The sequence below is a fragment of the Haematobia irritans genome, chromosome 5 (assembly GCF_050003625.1).
Source record: "Haematobia irritans isolate KBUSLIRL chromosome 5, ASM5000362v1, whole genome shotgun sequence".
NCBI lineage: Eukaryota > Metazoa > Arthropoda > Insecta > Diptera > Muscidae > Haematobia > Haematobia irritans.
Window position 1 is genome coordinate 126024138 of NC_134401.1, and position 24012 is coordinate 126048149.

The 24012-nt window shown below is 34.6% G+C and overlaps 2 protein-coding genes across 2 annotated transcripts in view; both read left to right on the forward strand.

Moving 5' to 3' along the window:
* Window positions 1-1949: 1949 nt before the first annotated feature.
* Window positions 1950-24012, forward strand: part of LOC142241187 (uncharacterized) — a 30594-nt gene continuing 8531 nt past the window's right edge. Inside the window, exons 1-3 of the mRNA XM_075312929.1 lie at window positions 1950-2047; window positions 2121-2279; window positions 8994-9167. Coding sequence (XP_075169044.1) covers window positions 2000-2047; window positions 2121-2279; window positions 8994-9167 — 381 coding nt within the window. The 5' untranslated portion in view covers window positions 1950-1999. The remainder of the gene's footprint in view (window positions 2048-2120; window positions 2280-8993; window positions 9168-24012) is intronic.
* LOC142241544 (uncharacterized) lies at window positions 13332-22337 on the forward strand. Its single transcript, XM_075313333.1, has 2 exons — window positions 13332-14008; window positions 20836-22337. The coding sequence occupies exon 2, from the start codon at window positions 20838-20840 to the stop codon at window positions 21789-21791; it is 954 nt and encodes a 317-aa protein (XP_075169448.1). The 5' UTR covers window positions 13332-14008; window positions 20836-20837; the 3' UTR covers window positions 21792-22337.

Sequence of the window (24012 nt, forward strand, 5' to 3'; positions counted from 1 at the left end):
AATTTTGTCAAAATTTCATTTCTATAGAAAATTTTTCAAAATTTTATTTCTATAGAAAATGTTGTAAAAATTTTATTTCTATAGAAAATTTTATCAAAATTTTATTTCCATAGATTTTATTATTTTATTTCTATAGAAAATTTTGCCATAATTTTATTTCTATAGAAAGTTTTATAAACATTTTTTTTTTTATAGAAAATTTTGTCAACATTTTATTTTTATAGAAAATGTTGTCAAAATTTTATTTCTATAGAAAATTTTGTCAAAATTTTTTTTATATAGAAAATTTAGAAAAATTTTTTTTCTATAGAAAATTTTGTCAAAATTTTATTTCTATAGATTTTTTTATTTTATTTCTATAGAAAATTTTGTCAAAATTTTATTTATATAGAAAATTTAGAAAATTTTTTTTTCTATAGAAAATTTTGTCAAAATTTTATTTCTATAGATTTTTTTATTTTATTTCTATAGAAAATTTTGTCAAAATTTTATTTCTATAGAAAGTTTTATAAAAAAAAATTCTATAGAAAATTTTGTCAAAATTTTATTTCTATAGAAAATTTTGTCAAAATTTTATTTCTATAGAAAATTTTGTCAAAATTTTATTTCTATAGAAAATTTTGCAAAATTTTTTTTCTGTAGAAAATTTTGTCAACATTTTATTTCTATACAAAATTTTGTCAAAATTTTATTTCTATAGAAAATTTTGTCAAAATTTTATTTCTATAGATTTTTTTATTTAATTTCTATTGAAAATTTTGTCATAATTTTATTACTATAGAAAGTTTTATAAAAAAATTTTTCTATAGAAAATTTTGTCAAAATGTTATTTCTATAGAAAATTTTGTCAAAATTTTATTTCTATAGAAAATTTTGTTAAAATTTTATTTCTATAGAAAATTTTATTTCTATAGAAAATTTTGTCAAATTGTTTTCTATACAAAATTTTGTCAGCATTTTATGTCTGTAGAAAATTTTGTCAAAATTTTATTTCTATAGAAAATTTTGTCAATATTTTATTTCTATAGAAAATTTTGTCGAAAATTTATTTCTAAAACTAAAATCTAAAACTGCAACAACATAATAAGGTAACTGACTATGATCACAAAAATGTGTTTCTAGACAGGCGAACGGATGAACTGACGGATATGGATAGATTGACTCTGGGGTCGGCCTTGAGCATTATTGCCAAAGACACAAAGTTTGTGTCACGTCTCCATCTGGATTTTGCAAACATATAGGTTAGGTTAGGTTATGTGGCAGCCCGATGTATCAGTCTCACTTAGACTATTCAGTCCATTGTGATACCACATTGGTGAACTTCTCTCTTATCACTGAGTGCTGCCCGATTCCATGTTAAGCTCAATGATAAGGGACCTCCTTTTTATAGCCGAGTCCGAACGGCGTTCCACATTGCAGTGAAACCACTTAGAGAAGCTTTGAAACCCTCAGAAATGTCACCAGCATTACTGAGGTGGGATAATCCACCGCTGAAAAACTTTTTGGTGTTCGGTCGTAGCAGGAATCGATCCCACGACATTGTGTATGCAAGGCGGGCATGCTAACCATTGCACCACGGTGGCTCCCAATTGCAAACATATGCATTAACTTATAATACCTTGTTCAACAGCGCATCACAGGGTATAAATACTTCTATAGGCTCAGTCTGAGCTTAACTCGTTTTACTGAAAAGTGTAGAGTGGCATAAAGTCGACCTAGACTCTGTGTCATATTTTTTTCATATTTTTTACCTTGTCTATTTTTGGCATTGCTTTCAGTTTTTTTAGAGTTTAGATTTTTCGGAAAACATTTCCAATGTTGCTATGCATGAAAGTGAGCTAATTTTACGCTTCATATATTCAAAATGAGAACAATTAATTGGACAGCAAAGTCGCATTTAGATGAATATCTCAAAAATTCTCAAACGGATATTAAAAGCATTTTAAATAGTTGATTGTAAACAAATAATTCATAACGTTTCGATTTTAGTTAACATACAATGTTGTTTCGGACTACGTTTCTATTCGTTTTTTGTGCATATACTACAGTAATTAGGCTTATTTAAGTCTTTTGGATATAAATATATTGGATTATTTTTTTTTAATTTCTCCTAATATTAGGTTGTATTAAGTGGAGTTAATATCAAATTAACCAATTTAATATGTAGACCAAGTCCAAAATATTTCCACAATCATAGCTGTGTTCTTAAAGCTGTCAACCGTTATAAGGCTGTGGCTAAAATGGAATGCTTGGCCAAAGATAAGTTAACTAATTTAACGGTAAGAATAAATGATTTTTTTTAATTGCGATGTTTTCGTTCCACTCTCAAGTATATTGGCATATAAAACAGCTAAATGAGGGACGGGAAAATAGATCTAGGCATCCAAAAGTTAATTTACCGATTCTGGCATGCGTCGCCGGAAAGGCAATCGATATAGATTAAAAAAGCAAAATTTTGGATTTTCATTATAATTCCTAGGTTTTATTATGATGACTGTTGTTACATTGTGATATAAAAGTGCTATTTTTAGTTCAATGACTTCTACTTAGGCAAGCTTTAGAGCATTCCGATATGCTACCAGAAAATCTACTCTCTGATTTATAACCAAAAACCAAAAATTTTTCTGTAGCTTGGTAGAAATTAGAGTAAAAGTCTTCAATCACGAAATTAATTGATCCAATTAATTTTTAATTGAAATATTTTCAACCACATGGATATTAGTATCAATCTATCTATATATATAAAATTCAATCTATTTTTGTTTATTTGTTTGTCTGTTTGTTTGTTTGTTTGTTTGTATGTTCCGAGTTGGCTCCGAAACGGCTGAACCGATTTACTTGAAACTTTCAGATATCGTAGGGGCCGTTCATGTGGTGAAAATAGGGTACCTCATTTTTTGACATCTGGTCGCGGAGGGGGACCTCCCCTTTGTCCGACTTTTTGAAAATTGGACCAAAGTTGACCGATTTGCTTGAAATTTTCATTGAAGGTTGGGTTTGGTATCTAGACAAATATCCGCTACTTTTTATTTCGATATTTGGTGGTGAGATTTACAGAGAACATGCGGTGAGTTTATGGAATTAATATGAGGTACCTGATGGTTTCATATGTGGACGGGGAGGGGGACCTCCCCCTTGCCCTACTTTTTTAAACTTGCAACAAAATTATGCGATTTGCTTGAAATTTTCATTGAATGTTGGGGTTGGCATCTAGACAAAAATCCGCTACATTATTTTTCGATATTTGGTCGGGGAGGGGGACCACCACTTTGCCCGACTTTTTGTTTTTTAAAGTACAGTGAAAACAAAACTAAACTACCCCGTCTGAGATTTTATGGAAAAAATGGGTGATGTTATGAAATTTATATCAGGTTCCTGATTTTTTAATAAAAATAAAAGGGCATAAAGAGACATCCGCTTCTCTTAAGTACATACAGAAAAACAATTAAACTTTACCGAGTTACTTGAAATTTACAGAGGACTGGGGAGAGAGAGGATACGATATTAATAGTTGATACCTGATTTTGTGATATTTGGTCGGAAGAGAACCCGCCTCTTTAGGCTTATAATTTGCTTGACATTTTCTGGGACGTTTGCAAAAGATACGCTACATCACTTTTCGATATTTGGTCGGGGAGGAGGTCCTCCTCTAAAACTTCAAAAAAAAAAATTCTTAAGTTTTCTTGAAATTTACAAAGGCAGTGGGGGAAGGTTATGAACGAAGAGGCAACCTTCCTTGCCCCACACTTGAAGGAAAGTTTCAAGAATTTTCAGGGAAGGTTAGGGGTGCTATTCACTACAGTGTTTGTCGATATTGTATCGGGGAAAGTGACGTCCCTTTAAATCAATAGAGCAAAATTTTAACATCTCCGATCTACTTGAAATTTACAGGGAACGTGGGAGGAGGTGATTAAATTTATACATGATTATTAAATTAGTATATGATTTTTCGATATCTGGTTGGGGAAGGGGAAAATTGAAATAAACTTTATCGATTTACTTCGATAGAATTTATAGGGACCTTTGAGTAGTTGTGAGATTTATATAGGGTACGTGATAGTCCGATATCAGGTCGGAGTGGAGCCAAGGTGGGAGGTGAGAGGGTTCACTTTTGTCCGTTTTCATACCCTCCATCATAGGATGGGGGTATATTAACTTTGTCATTCCGTTTGTAACACATCGAAATATTGGTCCACATCGGTCCATAATTATATATAGCCCCCATATAAACTGATCCCCAGATTTGGCTTGTGGAGCCTCTAAGAGAAGCATATTTCATCCGATACTTTGTCAAACTGAATTATATACGTATTGGATCGATCTTTTTTGATTTAATATATACCACGTATGGACTTACATACAATTTAGAAGATGGTGTTAGGAGGTTTTAAGATACCTTGCCATCGGCAAGCGTTACCGCAACTTAAGTAATTCGATTGTGGAATGCAGTGTTTAGAAGAAGTTTTTTTTTTTTTTTCTTAAATTGAAATTAGATGGTTGTCCGTAAATGGGAACTCGGTACATAATTTTATGATTTTTGCACAGGCTTCTGCCAGCGATTTATTGGATGGGATACAGTAATTCTTTGTAGGTTATTATAATATAGTGCTTAATTTTCAGATATGTTGAGGAGAGGATACCCTTCCTTGACAAACCACACTTAAAATTCACAAGAGCTACTACAACTACTTGAATACAGAACATTATTTAAAAAATTTGGAGGAAGGGTACACCCTCTCCCCGACATTTTTTAAGACGAACCGTTTTACATATGCATTCCCGCCGTATTTGTACCTATAAACGAAAAATCAGGTAGTCCGATTTGTTTAAAAGAATTCAAATCTTTTCGACTTGGTTTTCAGCACGAAGGATATAGTTGACTAAGTTAACGCAAAATGTTCCTCCAAATACGCTTCGGAAGGCGCAGCGAAGTGGGCCGGGTTACGCTAGTTAAAAAAATAATTGAAAGCAAATTAAAAAATTAATTGATTCAATTAAAAAATTAATTGATATTATTAATTTTTGTGATTGATTTTTATTTCAATAAAAAAATTGTTGAATCAATTCAATTTTTAATTGAATATTTTTTAAACTCAATTAAAACTTTAATTGGAAAAATTTTCGTGAAATATTTTTCTGTGTACTGATTATAATATCTCCCTTTTTTCACATGGCCAGGGTACAATAACTTTGATCTGTCAAAAAATGTGCATAACAAGTTGGCGGTCTAACAAAGAAAAACACATTTTTGTGTGAAAATTCGTTTTTAATATTCAACATAGTTCCCTTCAAGAGCGATACAACGATTATAACTACCTTTCAATTTTTTGATACCATCTTGGTAGTACTCCTTCGGTTTTGCCCCAAAATAGGCCTCAGTTTCGGCGATCACCTCTTCATTTCAGACAAATTTTTTTCCCTGCGAGCATCCTTTTGAGGTCAGAGAACAAGAAAAAGTCGCTGTGGGTGGGGAAGCAATTCGAAGCCCAATTCATGAATTTTTCCCATCGTTCTCAATGACTTGTGGCACGGTGCGTTGTCTTGGTGGAACAACACTTTTTTCTTCTTCATATGGGGCCATTTTGCCGCGATTTCGACCTTCAAACGCTCCAATAACGCCATATAATAGTCACTGTTGATGGTTTTTCCCTTCTCAAGATAATCGATAAAAATTATTCCATGCGCATCCCAAAAAACAGAGGCCATTACTTTGCCAGCGGACTTTTGAGTCTTTCCACGCTTCGGAGACGGTTCACCGGTCGCTGTCCATTCAGCCGACTGTCGATTGAACTCAGGAGTGTAGTGATGGAGCCATGTTTCATCCATTGTCACATATCGGGTGTATTACGAGTTAACAGCTGCAAACACCGCTCAGAATCATCAACACGTTGTTGTTTTTGGTCAAATGTGAGCTCGCGCGGCACCCATTTTGCACAGAGCTTCCGCATATCCAAATATTGATGAATGATATGACCAACACGTTCCTTTCATATCTTTATGGCCTCTGCTATCCCGATCAACTTCATTTTACGGTCATTTAAAATCATTTTGTGGATTTTTTTAACCACCTCTTTGGGCGTTCATTGCGTTCACCGTCCTCCGTGCTCATTTCACCACGCTTGAATTTTGCATACAAATCAATTATTGTTGATTTCCCTGGGGCAGAGTCCGGAAACTCATTATCAAGCCAAGTTTTTGCTTCCACCGTATTTTTCCCTTCAGAAAACAGTATTTTATCAAAACACTAGCGTAACCCGGCCCGTTTCGCTGCGCCTTCCGAAGCATATTTGGAGGAATATTTTGCGTTAACTTAATCAACTATATCCTTCGTGCTGAAAACAAATTCGAAAAGATTTGAATTCTTTTAAACAAATCGGACTACTTGATGTTTCGTTTATAGGTACAAATACGGCGGGAGAGGGTGTACCTTCTTCTATATTTCTTGTGAATTTTAAGTGTGGTTTGTCAAGGAAAGGTATCCTTCTCCTCAACATATCTGAAAAATTAAGCACTATATTATAATAACATACAAAGATTTACTGTTTCCCATCCAATAAATCGGAAAAAGCAAAAATAGTAAAAAATTTTACCACATTAACATTTGCTTAAATGTTGGAAAAACTATGCACCCTCTACGTTGGCTGCTAATTTCATGTAAATTTAAGTTCTTTACTAAAAAGAAGTCTGGCAGAAGCCTGTGAAAAAATCATAAAATTATGTACCGAGTTCCCATTTACGTTCAACCCTCTACTTTCAATTTAAGAAAAAAAGAAAAAACGGACAAAAGGGAACCCTTCCCCACCTTCGCTCCACTCCGACCTGATATCGGACTATCACGTACCCTATATTAATTTCGCAACTACTCAAATTCTATCGAAGTAAATCGACAAAGTTTATTTCAATTTTCCCCCTTCCCAAACCAGATATCGAAAAATCATATACTAATTTAAAAATCATGTATAAATTTAATCACCTCCTCCCACGTTCCCTGTAAATTTCAAGTAGATTGGCGATGTTTATATTTTGCTCTATTGTTTTAATATAATGTAATTAATATGTAATTAATATCGTAACCTCTCCCCAGTCCTCTGTAAATTTCAAGTAATTCGGTAAAGTTTAATTGTTTCTCTGTATGTACTTAAGAGAAGCGGATGTCTCCCTATGCCCTTTTATTTTTATTAAAAAATCGAGAACCTGATATAAATTTCATAACCCATTTTTTCCGTAAAATTTCAGTCGGGGGAGTTTAGTTTTGTTTGTACTTTCAAACAAACAAATTCGGGCAAAGGGGTGGTCCCCCTCCCCGACCAAATATCGAAAAATATTGTAGCGGATCCAGATGGCAACCCCAACATTCAATGAAAATTTCAAGCAAATCGCATAATTTTGTTCCAAGTTTCAAAAAGTAGTGCAAGGGGGAGGTCCCCCCCCCCCCCCGTCACATATGAAATCATCAGGTACCCCATATAAATTTCATAACCTCACCACATGTTCCCTGTAAATCTCAGATAATTTAGAGAATTTTATTTTTTTCACTGTACTTAAAAAAAAAGTCGAACAAAGGGGAGGCCCCCCTCCGCCACCAAATATCGAAATAAAAAGTAGCGGATCTTTGTCTAGATGCCAACCCCAATCTTCAATGAAAATTTCAAGCAAATCGGTCAACTTTGGTCCAATTTTCAAAAAGTCGGACAAATGGGAGGTCCCCCTCCGCGACCAGGTGTCAAAAAATGAGGTACCCTATTTTCACCACATGAACGCCCCCTACGATCTCTGAAAGAAAATCGGTTCAGCCGTTTCGGAGCCAACTCGGAACATACAAACAAACAAAAAAACAAACAACCAAACAAGCAAACAAACAAACAAACAAACAAACAAACAAACAAACAAACAAACAAACAAACAAACAAACAAACAAACAAACAAACAAACAAACAAACAAACAAACAAACAAACAAACAAACAAACAAACAAACAAACAAACAAACAAACAAACAAACAAACAAACAAACAAACAAACAAACAAACAAACAAACAAACAAACAAACAAACAAACAAACAAACAAACAAACAAACAAACAAACAAACAAACAAACAAACAAACAAACAAACAAACAAACAAACAAACAAACAAACAAACAAACAAACAAACAAACAAACAAACAAACAAACAAACAAACAAACAAACAAACAAACAAACAAACAAACAAACAAACAAACAAACAAACAAACAAACAAACAAACAAACAAACAAACAAACAAACAAACAAACAAACAAACAAACAAACAAACAAACAAACAAACAAACAAACAAACAAACAAACATACAAACAAACAAACAAACAAACAAACAAGCAAACAAACAAACAAACAAACAAACAAATAAATAAAAAAACATAGATTGAATTATATATATAGATGGAATTCCTTTTTTTCCATTTTTTCACAATAACAAAAGATGCTTCACAAAAGACGCTCTATCTCACAAACTAATTGACTTACAGACGTCAAATTTTGACACGAATTTAATACTAGCGACGCCATCTATGTGTCACACCGTGGACTTATCAGCCAACCTGTTAGCAGAAATATATACCGATTGACTCAGAATCACTTCCACAGTCGATCTAGACCTTGGGGTTCGACCGTCCATGTATTTGGTGGTTGCAGGATTCTAGACGCATTTATTAACCGCCATAATACTCTTACCTACTAATCCTGTACGTGCCACGTCAAGTATAACTCTTAATATCAGGAATTTCTGTTCAGATTGTGTTAAAGCTCCCACAACCATGTAACCCTTAATGTTCTTAAATATGGAGTTGTGGTTTATCTTCGAAACCTACATCAATGATAACCCACAAATCCTTAGTTTTACTAATTCAGTATTGATGATTTAGGGTATGATATAGTCGGCCCCGACCAACTATCTACTCTACTTACTTGTTTAATATAACGTTTAATTTATTTGTTTTTTTTTGTATTTATTTTAGGCCAATATTGCATTGTTCGCACGAAATTCGGCAAATATCTATAATCCGTTTTTGATCAATTTTACATTGAATGTATGTAAAATGTTTGACAAGCATTTACAGGGCCCTTATGGTAAAATTACAAGTGCTATTTTGACCAGATATACAAATGTCAATCATTCATGTCCTTATACGGTATGTATGGATTTTTTTTTTAAATTTTTAATTCTAAAACCACCATTAGTAGTGTAAGTCAACTTTATAGTAATACATGTATTAAAAAGTGGAGGAATCTGTTTTTAATTATGAACCGATATGAACAGATTTATGCATGGTAGTTAGATAGCATATACTGACCAGAGAACTGCTGCGACTTAGTAAACACCAATATTTGCAATCTTAAAACACAAATTGGTAAAATTAATTTCAGCCACCAATATCCAACGCAACCGACGACTGTCGGTGGTTGTTAATATGAGTGTTGGTAATAACACAATCACTCAAATTGGTTACCTCATATCTCAGCAGTTTGGTATTCGCTTCCTTGGTACCAGCGTTGCCACAAAGAGTTTTTACTTTGGACCAACATTTTTCCAAAATTGGACCAAAATTCGACCAGTGGACCATTTTTCTAATTTAAATTAACAAAATTTAAAAGTTAAAATTTTTCCACAAGTTTACTTTGATAGCAAAATTTTATTTATGTATTAAAATTTTTATACCGTCCATCAGAGGATGGGATTATATTAACTTATATCGGTCCACTTTTACATATAGCCCCCATATAAGTGGACCCTCAGATTTGGCTTGTGGAGCCTCTAACAGAAGCATATTTCATCCGATCCGGCTGAAATTTGGTACATGATGTTGGTATATGGTCTCTAACAACCATGCAAAAATTGATCCATATTGGTCCTTAATTATATATAGCCCCCATATAAACCGATCCCCAGATTTGGCTTGTGGAGCATCTAAGAGAAGCATATTTCATCCGATCTGGCTGAAATATGGTACATGGTGTTGGTATATGCTCTCTAACAATCATGCAAAAATTGGTCCACATCGGTCCATAATTATATATAGCCCCCATATAAACCGATCCCCAGATTTGGCTTGCGGAGCCTCTAAGAGAAGCAAATTTCATCCGATCCGGCTGAAATTTGGTACATGATGTTGGTATATGGTCTCTAACAACCATGCAAAAATTGGTCCACATCGGTAAATAATTATATATAGACCCCATATAAACCGATCTCCAGATTTGGCTTGCGAAGCCCCAAATAGAAGCAAATTGCATCCGATCCGGCTGAAATTTGGTACATGGTATTGATATATGGTCTCTAACAACCGTGCAAAAATTGGTCCACATCGATCCATAATTGTATATAGCACCCATATAAACCGATCCCCAGATTTGGGTTGCGGAGCCTCAAAGAGAAGCAAATTTCATCCGATCCGCCAGAAATTTGGTACATGATGTTGGTATATGGTCTCTAACAACCATGCAAAAATTGGTCCACATCGGTCCATAACTATATATAGCCCCCATATAAACCGATCCCCAGATTTGGCTTGCGGAGCCTCAAAGAGAAGCAAATTGCATCCGATCCGGCTGAAATTTGGTACATGGTATTGGTGTATGGTCTCTAACAACCGTGCAAAAATTGGTCCACATCGGTCCATAATTATATATAGCGCCCATATAAATCGATCCCCAGATTTGGGTTGCGGAGCCTCAAAGAGAAGCAAATTTCATCCGATCCGCCTGAAATTTGGTACATGATATTGTTATATGGTCTCTAACAACCATGCAAAAATTGGTCCACATCGGTTCATAATTATATATAGGCCCCATATAAGCCGATCCCCAGATTTGGCTTGCGAAGTCTCCAAGAGAAGCAAATTTCATCCAATCCGGTTGTAATTTGGAACATGGTGCTAGTATATGATCTTTAACAACCGTGCCAGAATTGGTCCATATCGGTCCATAATTATATATAGCTCCCATATAAAACGTTCTCCAGATTTGACCTCCGGAGCCTCTTGGAGGAGCAAAATTCATCCGATCCCGTTCAAATTAGGAACGAGGTGTTAGTAAATGGTCGCTAACAACCATACCAAAATTGGTCCAATCACACAAAAATTGGTCCATATCGGTTCATAATCATGGTTGCCACTAGAGCCAAAAATAATCTACCAAAATTTTATTTATATAGAAAATTTTGTCAAAATTTTATTTCTAGAGAAAATTTTGTTAAAATTTTATTCGGTTCATAATAAAATTTTCATCATTGTCAAAATGTTATTTCTATGGAAAATTTTGTTCAAATTTTATTCGGTTCATAATCATGGTTGCCACTCGAGCCAAAAATAATCTACCAAGATTTTATTTCTATAGAATATTTTGTCAAAAGTTTATTTCTATAGAAAATTTTGTTAAAATTTTATTTCTGTAGAAATTTTTGTCAACATTTTCTTTCTATAGAAAATTTTGTCAAAATTTTTATTTTTATAGAAAATTTAGTGAACATTTTATTTCTATAGAAAATTTTGTTAAAATTTTATTTCTGTAGAAAATTTGTCAAAATTGTATGTCTACTTTGTCAAACTGAATTATATACGTATTGGATCGAACTTTTTATACCCTCCATCATAGGATGGGGGTATATTAACTTTGTCATTCAGTTTGTAACACATCGAAATATTGCTCTAAGACCCCATAAAGTATATATATTCTGGGTCGTGGTGAAATTCTGAGTCGATGTAAGCATGTCCGTCCGTCTGTCCGTCTGTCCGTCCGTCTGTCCTGCTGTCCGTCCGTCTGTGGAAATCACGCTAACTTCCGAACGAAACAAGCTATCGACTTGAAACTTGGCACTAGTAGTTGTTATTGATGTAGGTCGGATGGTATTGAAAATGGGCCATATCGGACCACGTTTACGTATAGCCCCCATATAAACCGATCCCCAAATTTGGCTTGGGGAGCCTCCCGGAGCAGCAAAATTCATCCGATCCGGTTGAAATTTGGTACGTGGTCTTAGTATACGGTCTCTAACAACCATGCAAAAATTGGTCCATATCGGTCCATAATTATATATAGCCCCCATATAAACCGATCCCCAGATTTGACCTCCGGAGTCTCTTGGTGGGGCAAAATTCATCCGATCCGGTTGAAATTTGGTACCTGATGTTAGTTTACGGCCTCTAATAACCATGCAAAAATTGGTCCATATCGGTCCATAATTATATATATCCCCCATATAAACCGATCCCCAGATTTGACCTCCGGAGCCTCTTGGAAGAGCAAAATTCATCCGATCCAGTTGAAATTTTGTACATGGTGTTAGTATATGGTCTCTAACAACCATGCAAATATTGGTCCATATCGGTCCATAATTATATATAGTTCCCATATAAACCGTCCCCAGATTTGACGTCCGGAACCTCTTGGAGGAGCAAAAGTCATCCGATACGGTTGAAATTTGGTACATTTTGTCAATATATGGCCTCTAACAGCCATGTAAAAATTGGTCCATATCGGTCTTTAGTTATATATAGCCGATGACTTATTACACAAAAATTGGTCCATATCGCCAAAAATAATCTACCAAAACTTTATTTCCATAAAAAATTTTGTCAAATTTTATTACTATAGAAAGTTTTGTCAAAATTTCATTTCTATAGAAAGTTTTGTCAAAAGTTTATTTCTATACAAATGTTTGTCAAAATTTTATTTCCATAGTGTTTAGCATTGCGCTAAACTTTTGCTCAACACTGTGGAGCTACACTTTTGAGCAGCACTGTAGCTAGCGGTGCATTGACACACACATGCATCGCTAGTTACAGGTGTTGCTCTCTCCACAGTGTTGTTGCATTCATCAGCTGAATGGAGAAAAAAACGAATTTGGCGATTAACTCCAGTAATATTGAAAGATGTCAAATATTTCATATTGTTTGCGTACTTTAAACCCGAAACGTCGCCGTGACAAATATTAAATACGACAAAAGTGAATTGGAAAATAAAGAAGAGATAAATTTGTGAAATTTGGAACAAACAGAGAGTGATATTAAATAAATATTGTATAAAAGAAAAATACAGCCCAGAACTATTGTATTAAAATTACACTAAAAACATTATTGCACATTGAAATTGTTAAAATTTTAAATAAACTAACTACTTAATATTAAATTATCTAACACAAACAAAATGAACAGAGAATGAAGTAACACTTAAACTATTGTTTGTACACGCAAAAAAAATAATAATAAATTAATTAAAATCTTAAAACTACAATAAAATTGTTTTAAAATCTACATTTGTTAAAGCAAAAAAAACTATACCTAAAATCTATACATGCAAAAACAGTAAATTGTACATAGTGAAAATTTACATACCTACCTAGTTACATTTTTATACTTACCATACCTCGTTGAATTTCATATACTTAAAATTATTGCACTAAAAACCAATTACCTGTAAAAATAATTGAACCTAAATACTTACCATTACAAACCCTTTATACTTACCATTACAAAACCTTTTATACTTACCAACATAAAGTTTGTGAAAATAAAACCTGAAATTTTAAAGTGAAACTACATACCATTTTCGTCTTCTCATTTTCAAACGGTTAAAGTTAAACATTATTTGGTCCTTCGAGCCGGATTGTGAAAAATTTGTGAAATAATTTAATCTTGCTATTTTCATCGTGAATTGCACATAACCCCTTGGTATCAAAAAAAGTAGAAAAGTTTAAAAAAGTGAACATTGTGAATCTATCAAACAAACGCTAGAACAAAATTAACATAACTATATAACATCGAGAGTGGAAAAAATATATAAAATATTATTAACAAATTCTTAATCAAAAACAGTCTTCGATTCGGCTCGGTAATAAAAGAAATTTTACAAAACACAACAACACAAAATCCATCGAGCCTTCTAGAATCTTGGAAGGAAGATCCCGTTGAAGCGGTACATAAGTTTCAGCCACACATAACACCAACAAAACAAAAAACAAAGTACAACATACAAAGTGAGTACAAGCTTTCTTTTCGTTTTTTGGCGCGACAAGACAACAGAATACATTGGGCGCAGCACATACGGCACTCTTCCATGATTTCATCCAATGAGTTGTTGTTTTTACATGCTTGACCCTATATATTTTGTGTGTTTGACCCGTGCATAAACTATTTTTTGCGGAAAATTGTTTGACCCCTTATTGAGCAGCAAATTTCTTGGATAGAATTGACCCGTTAAATTATCAATGCGTTTAGACTCAATTTGTTTACTTAAAGACCGAATAATAAAACGTTTTACATGATCTCCTTATTAAAATATTACGTATATCGTTATTGCTATTGGGTGCCATGATTTATCATTCGTATCTCTATTCTCGTTTTTGGTGTTTATTATCTTGCTGGTAGCCATTTTGCACGCTTTTGATCTGCCAAATAACCTAACTTGATTTTAATCGGATAATTAGCAACAGAAATTTACATGACACAAACAATTTTTAATCGCTCGAAAATTGGGCTAAAATTTATTGGTCTTGTATATATTTTCTACATAAAATTATTTTTTTTTGGAAATTCATGAAAGAACTGAATTGAAGTTAAACTATCATCGAATTGATTGAAGGAAATTGTACCGAAATAATTCTTAGCAATGCCCATGTACATTTTGATTCGATGTTTGCGGTAACTTTGAAGTGTGGAAAGTTTTACATTCGATTTCTTTGCTGACTTTTCTGCGGAGGATATATGGTATTGTGGTAACAAAAAAGAAAACTGTATTGGAAAATTTTTGTCTTTGTTGAAATTTTTCAATTTTCAATTTTGAAACTTTTGCACCGACCCACGTATACTTACTTTTACACCACCCCTCGTACATGTTCCATTTGGTAATTGGCAAACTGACTTAAGTCAATTAAAAATAAATTCAACCGATATTTTGCAAAATGACCCAAGTCAACTCTTAAAAATAAAAGTTTGTAAATATAAACCACAATTTCCCCTTTTCAACGGCTATAAATACTCATGGGACATTTTCATACGTTTTGAAGAGGTTATTTCTTGGTTTTGGAAAAATTATTTTTCTTGTTTGTTGGAACCCTGAACAATAACGAGATTGGAAGAAAATTGTAATGGTGCGATTTATTGTATGCTTGTTGGATTTAAAATTTGCACAAAATAAAAGCTGAATACTTGAGTAATTTATTAGTTTGTCAACTATTTTCATCTGAGTGGATTAATACGAAATTTTCGACCCTCAAGTTCTTACAAGAATTGCATATACTTTTTCCAATTATAAATTTTTGAAATCTTACATAATTATCAAGTTTTTTTTTGGAACTATATGGTTTTACTTTATCCTGCAAGAACGTTTGACTCGGTGACCCGCTTGTCTCACGATCCGACATTTTAGGATTTTTGCCAACCTGTGTTGTCTTGTCTTGCGAATTTTTGTTATTGGTCCGGGGAAGTAATTAATCATTTGACACCATTTTCTTCTTGTACTCAAATTTATTGAAATTTATAGATCCGAACATAACCCTTCAAAATTAATGACTTATTTTGCAAGTGGTTAAGATTCTGGCTTACTTAATTCTCATTTTGCTAATCTTTGCTAAGTTTTGTTGTATCAAAATTTTGACATAAGAAATCGAATTGGGCAAAATGGAGAAAATTTTTAAGGAGACATTTGTAAACAGTGTCAATGATTTGAACGATTTCGAAAGTATTTATGCTGTTGCAAAAACCACGGAAGATATTCGAGAACTTGAGACCCTAAGGGTAGAAGTTGAGACCCTGTGGAAAAATGTTAAAAAAGCATATTTAGATTGTCGCGATTATGTTCCACAAGGTGATGAGCAACCAATAGATAAAGCGAAACTTCGGACCCACTACAGCGAAGCGATGTCGTCATACAAAAGAGTTTTGAGTTCGATCAATGCTGATGTAATCGCCTTAAGGGACCACGCGGCCAAAGAAAAGGCAGAAAGGCAGTCTTTAGAGACCCATGACACGAATCTTGATTTTTCGCCAGCTTTAAGACTTCCTCCCTGCGATACGGACATTTTTTGTGGAGGATACAGCGCTTGGCCCACCTTTAGGGATCTTTTTTCTGCCATTTACATTAACAACTCTCGCCTTAGTAACGTCGAAAAACTCTTCCATCTGACACAGAAAATTTCAGGTGAAGCAAGAGAAATAATTAGTAATGTTCCTCTAACCAACGATGGGTTTACGTTGGCGTGGAAGAATTTGAAGGATCGTTACGAGAACAAAAGAATGCAGGTTAATGAGCAATTGAAAACTCTTTTCAATTTGCCAAATGTCTCCGTCGACTCAAGTCATTCAGTTCAAAAACTTCAGAGAACAGTGAATAGTTGCATTCGGACTTTAGAGACACTTGGGGTAGAAGTCAAGGAATGGGACCCAATTCTAATATATCTTTGTTCTGCAAAATTACCAAGACCTTTTCTCGAGGAATTTGAGAATTCTTTAGAGGATTGTAAGACTCTCCCAATTTGGCATCAATTCGACCTTTTTTTGACTCACAAGTTCAAGACTCTCGAATCGGTGGGAAATATAAAACCAATATTTAGTAAACAGAACCAGATTAAATTTGATAATAACAGATATAAATCGGATAAGGGAAAGTTCGTCAATAGTTTTCAAACCAACGTTTCACAGAAGCCTCATTATTCGGGGATCAAAAATAAATTTAATCCGAAACCAGTTGCTGTAAATTCGAAAACCATTGTTCCAAATTCAAGTTCAAGTAGTCAAATGTGCCCACTTTGCAAAGAAAGGCATTTTATTCGGGATTGTCCCAAATTTATTGAAAAAAATATCAATGATCGAATCCATGTCGTCAAAATTTCACATCTTTGTTACAATTGTCTATCATCCAACCATGGCATTAAAGATTGTAAAAGCAAATATACTTGTCGAGAATGTAACATGCGACATCATACAATGTTACATAAGGGAACGGAAACCCAACCTATCACTCATGACCCAACAAGAGACTTGGTACGACCCAGCACTAGTACTGCGGCTTTAACAACTCAAATACAGTCCACTCCAAACATTGAAAACAATATTACGACTTTAACCCTTCAAGATGATCGAACTTGTGAGTATCATCCCAGAGGTACATTACTTTTCACGGCTTTGGTCCAAATCGAATCTCGAGGACAATTGTTTGATGCCAGAGCGATCATTGACTCTGGATCTCAATCCACTTTCATATCTGAAAAACTCAAGAATAAATTGTGTTTGCCAACTAGACGAAATTTAGTACATATTACGGGAGTCAGTGAGATGTTGGCAGAAACTTCTACAAAAGCTTGTCTTTTCAATTTACATTCTCGCCTAGACCCGAGTTTCCATTTAGAAGTTTGGGCTCCTGTTTTGCGGACCCTTCCATCCAATTTACCAGTACAAAACCTAGACTTAGCACAACTTAGGGATGTTGTCAATCTTGATTTGGCAGATCCAAAATTTTACATCAGTCAACCAGTTGATCTTCTAATTGGAATGGATATTGGACCCTTAATTTTTGATATTGAGACTCCAATGAAATCAATCGGCTCTTTATTGGCCCAACACACTGTTTTTGGATGGATTGTTGGTGGACCAATAGTTCAAGGAAATGTTGTCGAAAACCGAATTTCTTTACACAACACTGTTTCCATAGAGAATATTCTCACTCGTTTTTGGGAGGTGGAGGAAATCCCAAAAAAGATTTTGAGATCAGAAGATGACGCCTTTTGCGAGTTAAATTTCAAAAACACTACAAAGCGTAATGAACAGGGTAGATATATTGTGACTCTCCCATTTAAAAGTTGTGAAGAATTAGGGAACTCTCGAAATATCGCAATGGCACAATTTTTCCGAATGGAGCGGAAGTTAATGAAGACTCCTGATATAAAATTACAATATGATCAAACGATTTTAGAATATTTGGCACTTGGTCACATGAGAAAAATTTCTCCTCAGGAAATCTCGAAGACACCTAATTATTATCTACCGCATCATGCGGTGATAAAACCTGATCGTTTGACTACAAAACTTCGGGTTGTTTTTAATGCATCAAGCCCTTCCTCAAATAAACGTAGTCTCAATGATAATCTGTTTACGGGACCCATTCTCCAGCAAGATCTTGTCATACAAATTCTGAAGTGGAGGTTCTTCAGGTATGTTTATAGTGCGGATGTCACAAAAATGTACAGACAAATTCTGCTCGACAAAAGTCAAACACAATACCAGCGCATACTTTTTAGAAAATCGCCTACGGACCCATTAGACGATTTTGAACTTTTAACAGTCACCTTTGGTGTCAACTGTGCTCCCTTCCTCGCAATCCGGACACTTCTTCAACTTGCAGAAGATGTGGCGGACACATATCCCCTTGCGTCACAGATTATACGAGAAAACTTGTACGTAGATGATGTTCTGACTGGAGCGCACACGGTTGAGGACGCTATTAAATCTCGTAAAGAGTTAATTCTAGCTTTGGACTCTGCGGGTTTTCAACTAATGAAATGGTCGTCTAACAGTCATGAAATTATTCAAGATTTACCTTCGGAACAATTGCTGCCACTTAATTGCCAAATATGGCTAGACAAAATCGATTGGGATGATCCTTTGAAAACAATTACACTCATGAATTGGCAAAATTTTGTAAAAAATAGCGACGCTATTGAATCTGTAAGAATTCCTAGATGGATTCATTTTATCCCAAGATCAAAAATAGAGATTCATGGGTTTTGTGATGCATCCGAGTGTGCATATGGGGCAGCTTTATACATTCGTGTGGAACTCCAAGATAACCAAGTAGAAACTCATCTGATTGCTGCTAAGACCCGAGTTGCTCCAATTAAAAAGATTTCATTGCCCCGACTCGAGTTGTGCGGAGCAGTTTTACTTTCTAAATTAGCATCAGCAACCATTACAAATCTTCAAATTTCAAATTTCTCAACCCAGTTTTGGACTGATTCTACAATCGTGTTAGCGTGGTTGAAAAAGCCTCCATGTGCGTGGAGTACATTTGTGGGAAATCGTGTATCTGAAATTCTGGAAAATGTTGGCAACGATAAGTGGCGACATGTTGACTCCGAAGATAACCCTGCTGATGTAGCTAGTAGAGGTTGTACGCCTTCTGAATTGAAGTCTCATCATTTATGGTGGCATGGGCCACAATGGTTGAAATTGCCTGGAGATAGATGGCCGAATTTTGAAACTTTGGAAGACACAAACTTAGAGACAAAGACTGTGAAGGTTTTAACTGCTTCCACTTTTGAAGACCCTTTGTTACGATTCTCTTCATTGTCACGCGCTTACAGGGTAATGAGTTATGTTTTACGTTTTTGGAGAAATACTGGGAAAAGTAGATCACATCTTAGAATTTCGACCCAGGAGATAACTCCAGAAGAAGTTCAAGAAACAAAACGACATTTGCTCATTATGACTCAAAGTCAATATTTTGCACACGAATACACTAACTTAGTGAAGAAAATGAAAATTGCGTCTACTAGTAGTTTATTGACAATGAACCCATTTATTGACTCAAATGGGATTATGCGGTCAAATGGGCGACTTGTACAATCTCCTGTTCTAAGTTATAACGAAAGACATCCCATTCTTTTGCCATACGATGCTCGCTTTACACAACTTTTAGTTGAATTTACGCATAAGGTTACTCTTCATGGTGGTAATCAACTTATGACTCGTGTTTTGAGATCGGAATTCTGGATATTCCGATTAAAACCTTTGGTGAAGAAAGTAATACATAGCTGTAAGACTTGCATTTTATTTAAAAGACACACACAATCTCAGATAATGGCCTCACTTCCACCTGAACGTACCTTTCTTTCCCGACCTTTTACTAATACAGGTGTTGATTTTGCAGGACCCTTCAACATTAAAAACTATAAAACAAGGGTCTGCTTAATAACCAAAGGTTATATCTGTATTTTTGTGTGTTTTGCGACAAAGGCTGTTTACTTAGAAGCTACAAGTGATTTATCGTCACAGTCTTTTCTTGCGGCTTTTTCACGATTTATTGCTCGAAGAGGTTGTCCCTCTTGTATTTATTCAGATAATGGGAAGAATTTCACGGGTGCAGCAGAACTTTTGAAGAAAGATCGTCTACAATTTATGAAAGCTTTACAAACCCAAACGTTGCAACAATATTCTCACAACAATCTTGTTTGGAAATTTATACCCCCTGGTGCCCCTCACATGGGCGGCTTGTGGGAAGCGGGTGTGAAATCGCTGAAGACCCATTTAAGAAAGTTTATTCCTAGTATGAGCTTCACCTTTGAAGAATTATCTACGATATTGGCCCGTATAGAGGCTTGTTTAAATTCACGACCTTTGTATAGGGCAAACGATGATCCAAACGATTTTTCTCCTCTGACCCCTGGTCATTTTTTGATCGGAACTTCCATGTTGGCTCCAGCTGAGCCTGATATATCAGATCAAGATGTCACACTTGCAAACAGGTGGCAACGACTCAAAATTGTGTCTCAATATTTCTGCACGAGGTGGAAGTCAGAATACCTTAAAGAATTGCATCGTCGCAACAAATGGAAGTACCAGCAAGAAAATTTAAAGGAAAATGATCTCGTAGTAATAAAAGATGACAGATTTCCTCCAACTGACTGGGCAATGGGTCGGGTTGAGAAAATATATCCAGGAACAGACCAAAACATAAGGGTAGTAGATATACGAACGGCAAAGGGGACATTCAGTAGACCCGTTACGAAGCTGGTCAAACTTTTTTCCGCATGACTAGCTTTTTGCGCCTTAATCAAAGAAACTTGGTACTCGCAGCGAATTTTTATTTCAGATATGGCTGCCTATTTACCACGCCCTGAAAGAGTGGATGATGAGAGACGCGGTCGGGATAGGAACCACAGGGCAACAGATAGGACTCAACGACATCGCTCTAATAACCGTCAAAACCAGCATGTGGATTGGCGCGGCAGACCATCTTTTTGGAAATACTCCTGTGGCCTCTGTCAAGAGGATCACGCCCTCAGTTCTTGTTCTCGATTTCTAGAGAAAACCGTGTCACAGCGTTATGAGGTAGTCGAGAGGCGTGGTTATTGCCGAAACTGTTTAGCACGAAGTCATCTTGCCCCCGACTGCCCTTCTCTCAGTGGATGTCGAAGATGTAATATGCGCCACCACTCTCTGCTTCATGGAGCCCCCCAATTTGATGACCCCTTAAGACCCGCACATCTTTTTGGACCCTTAGTAGATGCGCCGCCATCAGATCCTGCGCCATCGCCAGACAATGATGCACCTTTGAGATGGGACTTGGTTTTTGTACCGACGGCAACGGTACGAGTGTCGGAAGACGGAGTTGATACCTGGACGACAATACGGGCAATAATCAACCAAGCATCTACAATGTCAAGAATTGCATATTCGACTTTTCGCCGCATAGGTCTCCGGTCCTTCATACATCAAGGCCGTCGGTTCACTACATTTCGTTTAAGACCTCGGAGTACCAATAGTACGTGGGCGCTGCGTGTTAACGCCCTAATCACTAACGAATTGCCGACCCGGCCGTACTCAGACCCAATTCTAGAAGACCCGACCCGAGACCTTGCTGCGGATACGCTAGCAGACATTGACCCACGTGCAAATACAACTATAGACTTAGAACTTGGAGCGGACGTCTATCCAGCGCTAAGAAGGGATGGGCATGTTTTCACCGGATTAGGCGATGTGCACGCATATCAAACTATTCTGGGCTACACCTTTGCTGGTCCTATCAGGAATATGCCAACGAACTAAACCATCAAATAATTTGTAAAAATACACTTGTCACGGCGGGCCCAGAATGTTTAGCATTGCGCTAAACTTTTGCTCAACACTGTGGAGCTACACTTTTGAGCAGCACTGTAGCTAGCGGTGCATTGACACACACATGCATCGCTAGTTACAGGTGTTGCTCTCTCCACAGTGTTGTTGCATTCATCAGCTGAATGGAGAAAAAAACGAATTTGGCGATTAACTCCAGTAATATTGAAAGATGTCAAATATTTCATATTGTTTGCGTACTTTAAACCCGAAACGTCGCCGTGACAAATATTAAATACGACAAAAGTGAATTGGAAAATAAAGAAGAGATAAATTTGTGAAATTTGGAACAAACAGAGAGTGATATTAAATAAATATTGTATAAAAGAAAAATACAGCCCAGAACTATTGTATTAAAATTACACTAAAAACATTATTGCACATTGAAATTGTTAAAATTTTAAATAAACTAACTACTTAATATTAAATTATCTAACACAAACAAAATGAACAGAGAATGAAGTAACACTTAAACTATTGTTTGTACACGCAAAAAAAATAATAATAAATTAATTAAAATCTTAAAACTACAATAAAATTGTTTTAAAATCTACATTTGTTAAAGCAAAAAAAAACTATACCTAAAATCTATACATGCAAAAACAGTAAATTGTACATAGTGAAAATTTACATACCTACCTAGTTACATTTTTATACTTACCATACCTCGTTGAATTTCATATACTTAAAATTATTGCACTAAAAACCAATTACCTGTAAAAATAATTGAACCTAAATACTTACCATTACAAACCCTTTATACTTACCATTACAAAACCTTTTATACTTACCAACATAAAGTTTGTGAAAATAAAACCTGAAATTTTAAAGTGAAACTACATACCATTTTCGTCTTCTCATTTTCAAACGGTTAAAGTTAAACACATAGAAAATTTTGTCAAAATTTTATTTCTATAGAAAATTTTGTAATCTACCAAAACTTTATTTCCATAGAAAATTTTGTCAAATTTTATTACTATAGAAAGTTTTGTTAAAATTTCATTTCTATAGAAAGTTTTGTCAAAAGTTTATTTGTATAGAAATGTTTGTCAAAATTTTATTTCTATACAAAATTTTGTCAACATTTTATTTCTATAGAAATTTTTGTCAAAATTGTATTGCTATAGAAAATTTTGTCAACATTTTACTTCCATAGAAAATTTTGTCAACATTTTATTTCTATAGAAAATTTTGTCAAGTTTTTATTTCTATAGAAAATTTTGTCAAATTTTTATTTCTATAGAAAATTTTGTCAAAATTTTATTTCTTTAGAAATTTTTGTCAAGGTTTCATTTCTATAGAAAATTTTGTCAAAATTTTATTTCTATAGAAAATTTTGTCAAAATTTTATTTCTATAGAAAATTTTGTCAAACTAGATTATATACGTATTTAATCGGCCTTTTTTTGTTTAATATATACCCCGTATGGGCTAACTTACAATTTAGAAGACAGTGTTAAAAAGTTTTACGATACCTTGCCATCGGCAAGTGTAATCGCAACCCAAGTAATTCGATTGTGGATGACAGCCTTTAGTAGAAGTTCCTATGCAATCCATGGTGGAGGGTACATAAGATTCGGCCTGGCCGAACTTACGGCCATATATACTTGTTTGATTTAATATATACCACGTATGGACTTACATACAATTTAGAAGATGGTGTTAGGAGGTTTTAAGATACCTTGCCATCGGCAAGCGTTACCGCAACTTAAGTAATTCGATTGTGGATGGCAGTGTTTAGAAGAAGTTTCTACCCAATCTATCATGGAGGGTACATAAGCTTCGGCCTGGCCGAACTTACGGCCGTATATATTTGTTATTTCTATTTATTTCTATAGAAAATTTACACAAAATTGTATTTCTATAGAACATTTTCACAAAATTTTAGTTCTATATCAAAATTTTATTTCTATAGAAAAGTTTGTCAACATTTTATTTCTACAGAAAATTTTGTCAAAATTTTATTTCTATAGAAAATTTTGTCAAAAATTTTATTTCTATAAAAAATTTTGTCAAAATTTTATTTCTATAGAAAATTTTGTCAACATTTTATTTCTATAGAAAATTTTGTCCAAATTTTATTTCTATAGAAAATTTTATCCAAATTTTATTTCTATAGAAAATTTTGTCAATATTTTATTCCTATAGATGATTTT